Source organism: Podarcis raffonei, chromosome 8, assembly GCF_027172205.1.
Source record: "Podarcis raffonei isolate rPodRaf1 chromosome 8, rPodRaf1.pri, whole genome shotgun sequence".
NCBI classification, from domain to species: Eukaryota; Metazoa; Chordata; class Lepidosauria; order Squamata; family Lacertidae; genus Podarcis; species Podarcis raffonei.
In genome coordinates this window covers 58,861,627-58,875,514 of record NC_070609.1, presented here as the reverse complement: position 1 = coordinate 58,875,514, position 13,888 = coordinate 58,861,627, and the positions used below count along the sequence as shown (strand labels likewise).

The 13,888-nt window shown below is 42.1% G+C and overlaps 1 protein-coding gene across 7 annotated transcripts in view; it reads left to right on the top strand.

Annotated features, from left to right (window-relative positions):
- Positions 1 to 13,888, top strand: part of PHKB (phosphorylase kinase regulatory subunit beta) — a 142,291-nt gene that overhangs the window by 28,907 nt on the left and 99,496 nt on the right. For all 7 annotated transcript variants that reach the window (XM_053400230.1, XM_053400233.1, XM_053400232.1 and 4 more), the window contains one exon: positions 10,779 to 10,878. In XM_053400230.1, coding sequence (XP_053256205.1) covers positions 10,779 to 10,878 — 100 coding nt within the window. The remainder of the gene's footprint in view (positions 1 to 10,778; positions 10,879 to 13,888) is intronic.

Genomic DNA, 13,888 nt, shown 5'->3' with positions numbered 1-13,888 from the left:
CCCTAAGAACCTTTGCACATCTTTTTTCGTTTTCGGTGTCTTCCATTCCAGCACCGCCTGGACCTTCCCTGGATCCATGGCTAATCCCTTGTCTGATAAGCGGTACCCCAGGAATTCCACCTCCTTGGTGTGGAACTGACACTTCTCCAATTTCACCCACAACTGGTTTGCTTGCAGCTGGCTCAGCACTTCCCTGACATCCTTTACATGCTGCTCCTCATTCTCTGAATATATCAGCACGTCATCAAGGAATGCCACGCAATTCTTGTAGAGCAAAGGTCCCAGTACGTGGTTCATGAGCGATTGAAAACAGGCGGAGCCTGATTGTAATCCGAATGGCATAACGAGATATTCAAACGCCCCCAAAGGGGTGAACATGGTGGTTTTCCATTCATCCCCCTTCTTTATTCGTATCAGGTTGTATGCTCCTCTCAGGTCCAGTTTCGTGAATATCTTTCCCTTCCTCACCCTGGTCAAAATGTCATCAATCCTGGGCATGGGGAAAGTCACTGGTTCTGACACGGCATTTAGGGCCCGGTAGTCCACGACCAATCTCGGTTTATCCGTGTTTTTTTTGTCCACAAAAAACACTGGGCTCCCCCCCACCGCTCTGGACTCTCTGATGAAGCCCCTCTTCAGGTTTTTATCAATAAACTCCCTTAACTCCTGCATTTCCCTGTCTGACATGGCGTACAGCTTGCCCACGGGGAGCTGGGCCCCAGGGACCAGATTAATTTGGCAGTCAAAGTCTCTGTGCGGTGGTAATTTATCTGCTTCCCTTTCACTGAAGACCTTGCTCAGGTCAGCGTATTGTTTGGGCACCTTCCCTTTGTCCGCCACTTCCGTCCCTGCTAGAGAGGCTTTTGCCCCTTCTGGCACCTTTCCCTCTCTGCAGTGTTCCAGACAATGTGCTGACCCAAAGGAGACCACTCTCTGATGCCAGCCCACTAGCGGGTCATGCAACGCTAGCCAGCTCATTCCCAAAATGACTGGAGCCCCTCCCAGGGTGGCTACATTGAACGCTATCCTCTCAGTGTGCCTGGCCACCCTCATAACCATTGGGACGGTTTGTAGGCTGACTTCTCCTCCCAGCAGCTCCCTCCCATCGATCGTGGTGAACTGCAGGGGGTTGCTTAAAGGGAGTGTCTGTATCTGGTGTTCAGCTGCAAACTCCTTGCTCATAAAATTACAGGAGCTGCCTGAGTCCAGCAGCGCCTTAGTCTTTAGTGGGTATCCGTTTGCCAGCTCTAGCAACACCTCTATTACTAGGGCTGGTCTTGGAGGTTCCGGAGTGGGCACTTTTACTGCTCCTTGGCCTGTCTGCAGTGCCCTGACAGAGGCAGACAGGCGTTGGCTTTTACTGGCTCCTGGACTTCCTCCTCCTTCCCCCCAACAGCTCCAGCCATCCCTTGCCATTCCTTTCTTTGCAGGCAGACTCTGGCAAAGTGACCTGGCTGCTGGCAGAGATAACATTTCTTGGCGCTCTTTCCCTCCTTCTTCCCCCCTTCACTGGGATTTGAAACTGCGCGCGCGCGCGCTGTTCCAACTTCCATCGGCTCTCCTGGCGGGAAACTTGGTTCTGGAATCTCTGGAATGCGGAAATCCCTCCAACGCTCTCCTTTCCCCTCCCGCTTCTCCAAGGCTCTTGCCTCCTGGCGTGCTCCAATGGTCAGCGCTGATTTGGTCAGCTGGTCCATAGACTCCGCCCTGGGCGCCCGGGAAAGTTCATCTTTCACCGCCGAAGAAAGCCCCTCTTCAAAGAGCATTTGAATGGGTTCCGCCGAAAGGTCCCACCCCAATCTATGTATCAACATTGTAAACTCAGTCCAGTACTCACGAACCGATCGGCTCCCCTGTTTGCACGCCATCAATTGTCTGCGCACCAGCCCCTGTTCAATCTCGCTGGAAAACATCAAATCCATGGCGCGAAAAAACTTCCTCGCGTCCTTCAGCATGTCACTATTCCCTGCCATCAGGGGTCTGACCCAATCTCTCGCCCCTCCTTCGAGATGGCCAATCACAAACGCCACTCTCGATGCCTCGTCGGGAAAGTCATTAAACTGCAGTTCAAGAGCATACTGCATCTCTGTCCTAAAGGCTTGGTAGTTCCTGGGGTCCCCCCCAAACTTCTGCACCATTCCTGGCATCTTTCTTGCTAGTGTAGCGCCTTTTGCCTTTTCTGCATCCTGCGTCCTCCTTTCTTCTAGCCTCGCCGTTTGCATTGCTAGCTGGAGTTCCAACACTCTGTACCTTTCTTCCAGGCTTGGACCCTCTCCAGCTCCTGCTGCTCCTCCGGCTCCGGCTGGGTTACTCATGATGCCTCTCTGCACAAGCTGCTTTCAGGGACTGTCCGATTGCTGTGATGGGATGATGAGCTGCTTGTGCGTAAAATCCTAATCCCTCAGAGTTTGGCTAAGTCCCCAAACCTCTGTCTGTGATGGAGCTCCTTAAACATGACTCCATCAATCGCTCGTTGAATCGGACAGTGGGCGTTTACGGAACTTCTTCCAGCATAAAAGCTCCTTAACGGAAACGCGTCTTCTGGACTCTCGGCGTGACAGTTTCCGCCGAGGAGTGGGTGTCCCTACAGGAGGTCCTGAAATCTCCCCGCTGCTCCCGCTTGAAGTGTCTCTGAGCCCTCCCTCCGACTCACTTTCCCTTGGAACTCCACTTCTCCCCCTGCTGGTCCCCTCCTCCGCTGAATGGTCTCTCTCACCCTCCATGAGCCCTTTCACCTCCTTAGTCTCAGATGGCAGTTCCCTGACAGAGATACATTGGCATCAGTGTTAAATTTGGTTAAGCAGGTTCCACACCTAAGCAGAATTCTTAACCAGTATTTTGGTCCAGTTGTATTCAGCAGTACTTTCCTTTTAGTGGATTTGGTTAGGATTGTGTCGTATGAGTGTTTAAAAGGTTTAAATTGGTTTTTTGTTTGTTGTATAACTAATGTATCATGTATACTACTTTGTGAGGATATGTTCGTGAAAATCAAAATATAATTTATGAAATAAATAAATAGAACATTTCCCCCAGGTACCCTAGAGGGCTTTGTTTGTTTGTTTGTTTGTTTGTTTTGCAGGTGTTTATGTTTGCTTTCTTAGGTGGGTTCACATTCAGTTGTGGTGTCCTCCACCTGTAGCCCATTGTGTTGACACAAACAATGTATTTCTGAACAGAACCTGTTAAACCTTTTGAGTCAAAATGTGTCCTTGGGCAGCTCCTGCTGTTAATTCTTCCACCTATGTAAGAATGAATAAAAACAGCTTTGTTGTCTACACATAGTTGAAAGTTGTTGTTTTGTGTGATTTTGGCTCATTGGATATCTTTAGTGGTGCCTTGGTGCTAGAATTCAGAAATTAATGGCAAATTGAAATAATGGAAAACAACTCAGTCTTGAAAAAGGAGATGAACATATCAAATGGAAAGCAGAAATAAATGTATCATAATTAATGTATGATACTTTACTACATTGCATAATTAAATATGATGAAACTGTCTAAATTATAAATGATGAGCAATTGTAGCTATAGAAAGATTCATTATAGGGTAGTGTTACCATAGTAACTAGTGAGAATACTTTAAAATATGAATTAGTTTTACAGTGCATCAGTGTTCAATAAATATTTTTCATCTATAAAATAGGATCTATTTTAACCATAATTTTAATTCAAACCAAATTACCTCTCCAGGTGTATAAAGTATGGAACAGAAGTTAACAAAATGAGATGCATAGGATGATAATTGAGCTGTGCAAGGGCTCCAGCATACCTTTCCCAAGTTTGGTGGTTTGTTTTCCTTTGAAGCAGTTCAGAGGACTAAATCACAGCTGTAGTAGTATTGGAGCTGCTACCCTGTGAGGTCTTCAGCTCTGAAAATGAATGCATCACTCAGGCAGGACCAGTAAGATGGTTTCTCGCCAAAGAATGTTGGAGGATGAGTGGCATTCATGTGAGAAGGAACCATCTCATTGACTCCACCTAGATGGTTCTTTTTTTCAGACACTCCCAGGGCAGCATAGGATTGTTCCTTGGGGAAGTGGTGGGCCTGAGCTGCTGCAGGTGGAGTTATTTGGGCCAGAGCATTCTAAGGTTGGAGGAGAGCACAGCAAAAAGGTAGTGTTGAGGGGTTAGAGCAGATGAGGAAGTCCTTGTCGGCTTTCCAGAGGACACTGGTTTGGCCACTGTGGGAAACCAGATGTTGGACCACTGAGTCTGATACAGTGAGGCTCTTCTTGTGTTCATTACAACTTTTGGGAGAGAAGAGGAAGAGGAAGAGGAAGAGCTAGAAGCAACTAAAGCTGAGCTGGGGACTGATCCCATGGATTAAAAACTGGAAACTGGAAAAGCCATTAAGAAATGAGTTTGTGGACCTCTAATATGTTTCCTTCATGGATTTTGAACACTTAACAAGAGTCCCTTCTTTACATGCCTTCCATCTTCAGCTTGAGAAAGTACATGTGTGGTTGTGCAAGGAGGGTGTCATTCAAACTTCACTTGCCCCATGCCTAGAAAGCACAGGTCTTATAGGTTTCCTGCTTCTCCTTTTCTAGGCATGGGTCTAAGCGGTTTTCCATTTGCCCTGCCACTTTCCCTGGGAAAACCCACTATTTGCTGCTGAATTGGAACAAACATCAATCTGCGGAAAACTTGAATGACATTTGCTCTCATTCAGCAGTAAAGAGCGGCTTTCACCAGGGGAAAGTGGTTGGACAAGCAGAAGTGTGGATGAGCCCAGAAGCAGAGAGAGAGAGGATCAGTGGTCCACACATCATCAGAGATTTGATTTGGCTAAGCCATTCATCTTTCAGCTTTTTAATTCTGTTAGGTAATGCAAACTAAAGCAAAATGGTGTGCACCCTTACGTTAGCCATGTGTGGAAGCACGAAGTGGGAGCTGTTGTCACAAGTACAAATATCTGTGGGAGGCACAGGTATTTGCCTGAGGTCAAATGCCCATGATTAAATGATTCAAATCAGTGTGTCTTGTGTTCACACATACAGCTGAATTATTGTCTGGGTATCCCACAGTGGCTGCTTAAAAGCTTGTTTCTCCACAACATGTTATGCAGTCCTGTTTCCTCTGACCCATGAGCTTTTATGGATTTCTAGAGGTTTAAAATGCATCTAAAGCCCTGAATACCAGTGTGCTTTTAGACACAGTGGCTGTTGGTTTCATGTCATGTTTGGATTTACTGGTGATCACTTGGGATTTGAAACCTACTACATGTACCTTTTACTAATGCTTCTATGTTCTTGTTTTTTGTATACCTTTTAACACTTCTGTGTTCCTGTCTTCCTAGAAGAGACAACTTCCTTTTTTGTTTCACAGACAAGACAGTAGTTCTAAATTCTCCATTGTCTTGGCCTAACACTCAGTCTGGCCATGCTACTTTTCATGAGCATTTTCCAGAACGACCAGAAGAGATTATGTGTATTCTCCTGGAAACATAATTTTGAAACCTTTTTAGTTATGTGACTTTCCCTGTCCAAGAATCAAGTAGGTAGCCATGTTGGGCTGACGCAGACGACACAAATAAATAAATAAATAAATAAGTCCAGTAACACCTTAGAGACCAACTAAGTTTGTTCTGGGTATAAGCTTTCGTGTGCATGCACCAGAACAAACTTAGTTGGTCTCTAAGGTGCTACTGGACAATTTTTAATTTTTTTTAAATTTATCCTGTCCAAGAAGTTAGATCAAGCACTCAGTCCCGAGGGCAGGCAACTGCCTTTGGGAGGCTGGCAGAGTGAAGGGAAAACACATAATCTAGTGTTTTCCCTTCATGCTGCCAACCTGTGGAAAGTTAACAAATTTTTGATTGACCTCGTGGTGTAACTTGACTCCATAGGCTGGGAGGATAATATTCTATTTTTCCTGCGTATCTGTTTCAGCTGAAACTGCTTGTTGTTCCCACCCCTGATCTGCAGCTAAACTTGAGTTCCTGTGGGTTCTCTGAAATGGTGTGTCATTTTGGCAGATGTGGGCAGGTGATTTCATTCACCTAATTTTAACTGTACAATTTTGATTCTTAATTTGGAAGAATTAGAGGTCTTCAAGCACATATTTCAACACTTCCCACAGAAATAGATTGTCATTTTTACTATATTAAAAAAATGCAACCTTTTCTACAAACTCTTAAAATGCAATTTAATCTAGTAGTTCACCTGTTATCTTTGTCCAATTTACTCTAACTTACACTTAAAAGAAATTCCCCTACCTCAAGTTAAGAGTATTTTCAAACTTTAATAATTTTCCATCAAAATCTTCTTTAGCATGGTATAATGCACACTTGTCATTTGTTATCCTTTTAATTTACGTTTTACATTCAGTGTTCAAAATCAGCATATATGGTTTTGGAAGCTCCAGCCTCATTTAGTGGTTGATTAAATATCTGGTGCCATTCACAGTATCATTTTTATAGACATAATTTCCTCTTCCAATTCCCACTACCTACTCATTTAAATAGGTTCGACCTTCATGTTCTTTGAAGGATGCCTTCATATTGAAGAAGTTATGCATGTACCATTTTGGGGATTCAAGTGTGGTTTGTATCCAGAGCTTTGCCAGTATGGTTTTGCTCATGCTTCCCACTGAATTATTAATCCCTTTTAACATTTATTTAATTATTTGAGGTCATGCCCTATTGCAGTTCATGAATTTTGTACTTTATTTCAAATGTCAGATTTTCAGTACCACTGTCAGGGTTTAAAGTGGGAGTCCAGTATGCCCTTTACCTGCTGCCATTTCAAAGATTTGAGCCTTTCCAGGAAGGTCAGCACTGCCTGGAGTCTCTGGTTCAAGTTTCAGATAGTGTTCTCATATCCATAAAGGAATGCAAATGAATATTAAAGGCCTTTCTCACATTACCTTATTGGCATGGGATCAAATCTCTAGATCACTACAGTGACTCCTCCCCATGTCAGCATCTCCACTCCCAGAAACTGTCACTGTGATGGTATGTGGAGAAGCCACAGCGTGAACTCTTTCCACACGGCCTGAAGGATGTTACCCATATGGTGCAAAAGCTACACTGAAACAATTTCCACACTCTATATGCAATGTCTGTAGCTCAATATTCTGTGTCTGCTAGTGGACAGGTGAATTCTAATGTTGTGCAACAGAGGAACCCAGTGCAACAGTTGTACTGGTGATCCATCTAACTCAGTATGTTTACACTAACTTAGCAGCAGCTCTCCGGGATTTCAGGCAAGAGTCTCCCCCAGCTCTACCTTGAGATGCCAGGGATTGAACAGGTGACATTCTGCATGGAAAGCAGATGTTCTACTGCTGAACTATGGCCCATCCCCAAACTGATTGTGCGATCTATTGCACAGTAAAGTTAACAAATCACAAGTACCCTTATGCGTTCTCTTGTGCATCTGAGTTCTGCTAGTGCAAAACATTTCGCTAGCAGAACAAGTATACTGCTAAGTTACTTTGACTTCGTACAACATTGAATACAACCATGTCTTTTTTTGCGTCTGCCTGTAGTTTTGGATGGTGTCTGTGGGTTTTTTAAAAATAAAACACCCATACGTTAGCAATGACCTGTTCAAGAATATTGTGTGCTTTAATGGACTTCTGGGAAGATTTTGCTTCTGCTTCCAGTACAGCTTAGGCAGGGATAAACCATTCTACAGCAACCAAGGAATTTGATGATATGAAGAACAATTGGGTTAATTCTTGGAAATTTCTTTATGGTTCATTCAAAAAGGTGTTTATCTCCTTAAAATACTACTTCCCTGTGGTCATCAAACTCTGCATTCTTTGTCTAATGTGTGCTACACAGGAAGGTGGTGTTAGTTTAACTGATATATTTATGAGGGAAGAAAAATGACTTGGGAATGCTGAATAATTTACTCCTATATCCAGTCAGCATCACACAGTAGGGAGATAATTTCTTCTTCTTCTTCTTGAGCATTGCTCCAGCTCTGCGAGATTTTCATTGAAGAGCTAATTATAATTTTGTTTTCCTGCACAGACTTTGCATCAAGTGTGGATGATCTCTGTGCCAAACAACTTATATGCCAATGAAATCTTTTTTTCTTCCTGGTTTAAACTTAGACTTTGTTGTTTTTGAAAGCTGGATAGCTCTATCAGTGCCTTCTCTTGAAATATTCATTTGCCACTGTTTGATTCCTCTGACTGTTTTTTTCCTCTTGGTGAACCTACTCACCTTTTAAAAGCCTGTCCTATTCTCTTTTTTTAATGACAGCTCTGTCTGAAGTACCCTTGGTAACTGCAAATCAAAACCCAAAGGTTCTTAACCAGCAGAGTACCTCCTAAGGAGTTCCATTTAATTACAAGATAGAAATGTCAGCTTTTAGAATTTATATGTTTAATTTCATTTCACTGCTTCTAAAAATATTATAAAACACTTAGTAATAAATGCAGTTACTGAACATATTAAAACTGGTGAATAAAAGGTAGCCAGAATGTCTCCTGCATTCTGTCACTTGTGCCTCTGGAAGGAATCCTTGACATCTTCCTTTCATTATAGCTTTAATTCCTTCTCCCCATGGGATTCATGCAGAACTAGGTAGCGATGATCTGAAGGTTTGTGCAGATGTTACTTTTTCTTTCTATGTTGTCAAAAGAAACAAGATCTTCCTAGAAGCTTTCCCTACTCTTCGTTGAGAGCTTTTGCTTTGATTTCCTGTGTGTTCTCTCCACCTTTGTTGCACAGCTCACACAAGTAGTATTGAAATAAGTCTTAAAGTGAGTGCACAGTTGCACAGTACTCAGTTCTGGCCTTAGACTCTCTTACACTGTGGTGATTGAAAGCATTCATGTAGCACAGAGAGAGGGAAACCTTTTCAACCCAAGGATCGCATTCCTTCATGTAGAAACTTTTGGGCAGTGCATGCTAGTGATACGCAGGGATCAGAGGCAAAAGTGGGCAGAGCAATGGATGCAGGTCCTTGGTACAAAAGTCAGATTCCCTATGTTTGTTGGAGGTTTCTGGCACCTGCACACATTACACCAGTCTCTATCCAGGCAAGAAAGATTATCACACTTCACAGAAATATATTTATGACAAGCAGAGACACTTGTGAAGGGTGTGAAACTGGGGCTAGTGAGTGTGGCCTGCAGAGAGTCATAAAGGCCAGATAGAGAGACCCAGAGGGCCACATTTAGCCCCCGAACCTCAGTTTCCCCAGCCTCCAATATAGTAGAGGAACAGTGATTATTAACTTGCCTGGTGCTTAAGATTTACTAATGCAGGGCACTGTTATTAATTATTACATTTATATCTCACCTTTCGTCCAATGAGACGTGGTCTCCACGTCTCCAGCTCTTCAAGGTAGGTTAGGCTTAGAGATGGTGACTGGCCCCCAGGCAAGCTAATGAACTTCATCACCAAGTTGGAATTCGAAATTTGGTCTCCCAGGCACTAGCAGACTACCACCGTCTATATTTTATGAGAATATAATACCAGAAGTGTCAATAACATGGTGTGTCCATATGGTTCAGGGATTATTCCAGCAGCATTTTCTGTCCCCATCCTTGTTTTACCCTTCGGCCACCACCTACTAGGCCACAGCTTCCACTGGTGACATCTCTCATCTGGGACAAAAATGGGGGACAGTGCAGTTTAATCTCACTCATCCCATGATGAAGGCACATCTTTGCTTGCTGGCACTTGGCAGTCCCAGTACTCTGCATCTTTTTGCAAACTGCGTTGAGAGCCTTCTGGGTCTTCAGTCTGAGATTTGCATGTTCTAAATAAATAAACAAATAAAATGGCTCAATTGTACTTTCAACCCTATAAGTCTCATATCAGCCATTGTTCCCTAATCCTGCATATCTCTATGCATCACATATTTTCTCCTGTCATTTTTGGTTTCCGCTTTCTGAGCCATTGGTAATCCAGGTAATGCATTAAATTTTAAGGAGCTCACATGCTATACAGTAATTGCATTAACAGGCCAAGGAGGAGGGATGAGCCGTATGTTTGTGTGTATGTTGAAGGCTGAATGCCACTCCGCAAACTAATTTTCCTGGCATTCTAAGTGTCCTGAGCAAATCCGTTGAGTGTATTAAGGTGACAGCTAACTGTATTAATGCCTTAATCACACATGACACCACCCCTAACACTATGATGACACTGAAGTATACCAGGTGGGTGGAGCCTTTTAATGAGAGGGCAAGGCTTTTGTAAGGACACTGCGAATCATACTGGCATGAGAGGCAGAAGATGCAATGGCCTGTTTCACAGTACTGTCCCCAGAAGTAATACAAAGGAATCTGATGCATTATGCTCACTTCATACTGTTTAGAAATGATTAGCAACATTGCAAACCATCAATATGTCACAGTTATTTGTCAAATAAAAATATTGTTTCTGCTTGTCCTTTGATGATTCATAATTATTTGGATTTACTTTCTTTAAAATTTGTTTTAAACTTTTTAGTACTGTATTCTAAATTGTTGCAACTCACCCTAGACCTTATGGTGAAGGGCAAGTAATACCTTGAAATAATGATGATGGTAATCGAAACTAGCAAATAAAAGGGTATCAAGTTTGTGGGCAACCTTTATTTGACTTCATTTCCTGAAACCTAGACATAGTGTTTGATTATTATTGTTATTATTTTTTTAAAAAAACCTGTTGGCTTTATTGTGGCAAGGTTGATAAGGCCCGAGTGTATCAGACTTTGCTGGTGCCACTATATAAAGCATTCTTAATACTTAATTATCAGGAAAGGGATGCTGGTACCTTTTACTTCCTTCTGAATGCATTTCCAATTTGTTTCACGGGTTATCTCTCTTACCCAGGCGTATTGATGATGACAAGGGAAGGACCCACGAGCTGGAGCATTCTGCTATAAAATGCATGCGAGGAATTCTCTACTGCTACATGCGCCAGGCTGATAAGGTAAAACTCTGCAATGTGGACACAAGCACACACTTAATTCTAAAGGATTAAGTTAATTGTAAGCATTAAAAATGTTCCGACTGGGAATCAAATTAAAAGGGCAGTGGGTGTAATGCCACAATGCAACCTGCTAGGAAAGGTCAGTTCCCAGGCTCTGGGCCCAATGCGTCTAAAAGCTGAAGGCGAAGAAGTGCCTGATGTTGTAAACGAACAACTGAATATATGACAGAAATCCCATCTTTCAGTTGCTCTTGGAACTTAAGCAAACAACAGACGGGAGCTTGCTGGTTTAAGTAATGTTGAAAATGCAAAACAAGCTGGAACACTATGGAAAACATATACAACTGTTTTGGTATTTTAACTTTGGTATGCTTTAAAGGCTTGTTGTATTCCCCCCCCCCCCCGATTTTCTTATTTTATCCTTTTATAAACTGCTTTGAGCTTTGTTGTTTTTACGATCAAGTGGTGTGTAAATTTCATGAAATAAATAAATAGACTATCAAATTATAGAGTTGGGAAATTTCCCCCCCGAAAACTGGTTTTGACAAGACACTAGAAGCTCCCTCCTTGTTGTCTTTCAGCCAGCAGGTGAAGACTGTTTTATTCTAACAGTCTTTTGGGGACTGACTTTTTTTTTAAGGAAAGGATTATTAAATAGTGCTGTGCTGTTTTTACTCTCTGTATTTTAATAGATCTGTTTTTATATTCTTTTAGTTCTATTATATTTTAATTGCTTTTTAACTATCTTATATGTTTTTAGCCTTTGGTGTTTTATCTGTATTGCTTTAATTTGTGTAAACTGCCTTGAATCCTAGTCTGGGGAAAAGGCAGGATATAAATAAACAACAACAACAACGACTTGTGGGAGCCATTTACAAGGCTGTTCTGTGAGCGACGTACAGATGGGAGCAGGGAATGTGAATAGTCTGCTCTTTTCTGTGAATTGAAAAGTGGCATTTTCCAGTTCTAGGAGGGAGAAGTTGATTTTGTTTGCTTTTTCTCCAACCTTGTTATATGGCTCACATGAGTAGACTACTTACATCAGCAGCGTTTTTGTACAAATTAGCTTACATTGTATGGTTGGAACTGACTGAGCCATGCAGCCAACTAGGATTCTTGAGATTTTAAATCACCTTCAATAAATGTCAATACATTCTTAAAAGCACCTGGGAAAGGAATTTGTATGACCTCTGTTGCTCAGCCATTCTTAGTGTTAGGAAGCATCTTTCTGCCATTCTGGTTACAACATGTGTCAACTGGTCCATTTCCAGGGACAATTCAAAATGCTGGTTATGACTTCTAAAGCTCTTTATGGCTTTGGGGCCCAAGCTACTGTAAATATTATATCTCCCTTTACAAACCTGGCCAGGTGCTAAGATCCTCAGGTGAGCACCTTCTCTTGGTCCCATCAACATCAGACGTATGGTTAGTGGTGACATGAGAGAAAGCCTTTTCTGCAGCTACTGCCATATTGTGGAATTTCCCCCAAGGAGTGTTTAGACTTGCTTCTTTTTTGTTATCCTTCTGCTGGCAGGCTAAGACCTTCCTGTTTAGACTGGCCTTTGAAAACTTAGGAGCAGATGATGCTGATCACTGGACTATCAGGGCAAACTGTATTTTAATGCTGGTTCTAAATGTAAACCACCTTGAATCCCAACTTGGGAAAATACATTTAATAAATATATAATCAATAAACTATATTGTGGTGTAACATTTGTGTATGGGATACACACTGAACAATTGGGGCTATCCCAACACTTTTCTGTCGGTAGAGAGGGAAACATGTCCTCAGAACAACATTGTCCAATGCAGTTGACTTGTGTGAACTAGCAAACGAGCTCAGCTTTTAATTTATCTCCTTTTAAATGCTGTTTGGGAGAGATTAATAATCTTTGCACATTTGCCATCTCTTTAGTTATGTGAGGGGAAAAGATCTTAAGGGATAACAAATACAGTCGTACCTTGGATCCTGAATGCCTTGCGAGTCGAACGTTTTGGCTCCCGAATGCCGCAAACCCAAACATCCAAAGTGGCTTCCGCAGCTTCCGATTGGCTGCAGGAGCTGCGCCTTGGTTTCTGAACGTTTTGGAAGTCGAATGGACTTCTGGAACAGATTCTGTTTGACTTCCGAGGTATGACTGTTTTTTTTTTTTTAAAAAAACCATTGTCCCTATTCATTAAACCTTAAAAAAAATAGCATGGAACTTTAAGAATGAATTCAGACCATGCTATTAAAAGAATGATTCACTTGACATGTCTTTTATTTATCTATCTGCTTTGAAAAATTCAATGTGACAAGGTCTCCTTTAAGTAAGGTATTTCTCTCCTTTCTGTATGGGTTGATTTGACAAGGTGCTGTGCAAACATCTTTGATAGAGATAATTCAGGAAAGATTATTTATGAGCTCATGTCCCCAAGAGGATCTTGTCTTGCTCTTCAGAAATGGAACAACTTTCTTTCCTTCCATTTACTCTGTATGTGGAGACCATTTTCCCTGTAATGAAACTGGAACTTGTTCCTGAAGGGTAATTATTGGATATTGCTTGAAGATAACGAAGGATGTTCCCATATAATAACTTTTTAAAGTCTTAGTTTCCCGCTAGTACTTTATCACGAGCAGAAAAGCTGGGATCAAAAAGCTACTTTAGGCATGCCCAAGCCTTTCACTTTTCTAGGTGTTCTTCCCCACCCCTCCCCATATATATATTTTTAAACAGTGTAATAAAGTGAACCGTAAGAAACAAACTCGACCTTGTGTTAATCATGGTACATCAGTGTAGAAAGGGAGGATGCCAGGGTGCCAGAACTACCTAGCATGAAGTTGTCAATTTTATATTGTTTTAGAATTAGCAGGGTTGGAGACTGTAATTGATCTCCAGGTCTCTTTTTCTTGTTATATCCTTCCAAGGCCATAGTATGATATAGTGGAAAAAATCAATGTAATACCTTCCACTCCAGTTGTCTTCTGTCTCCCCTGGCTCCCTCCAGTCAACAAAGGTAAAAGTAACAG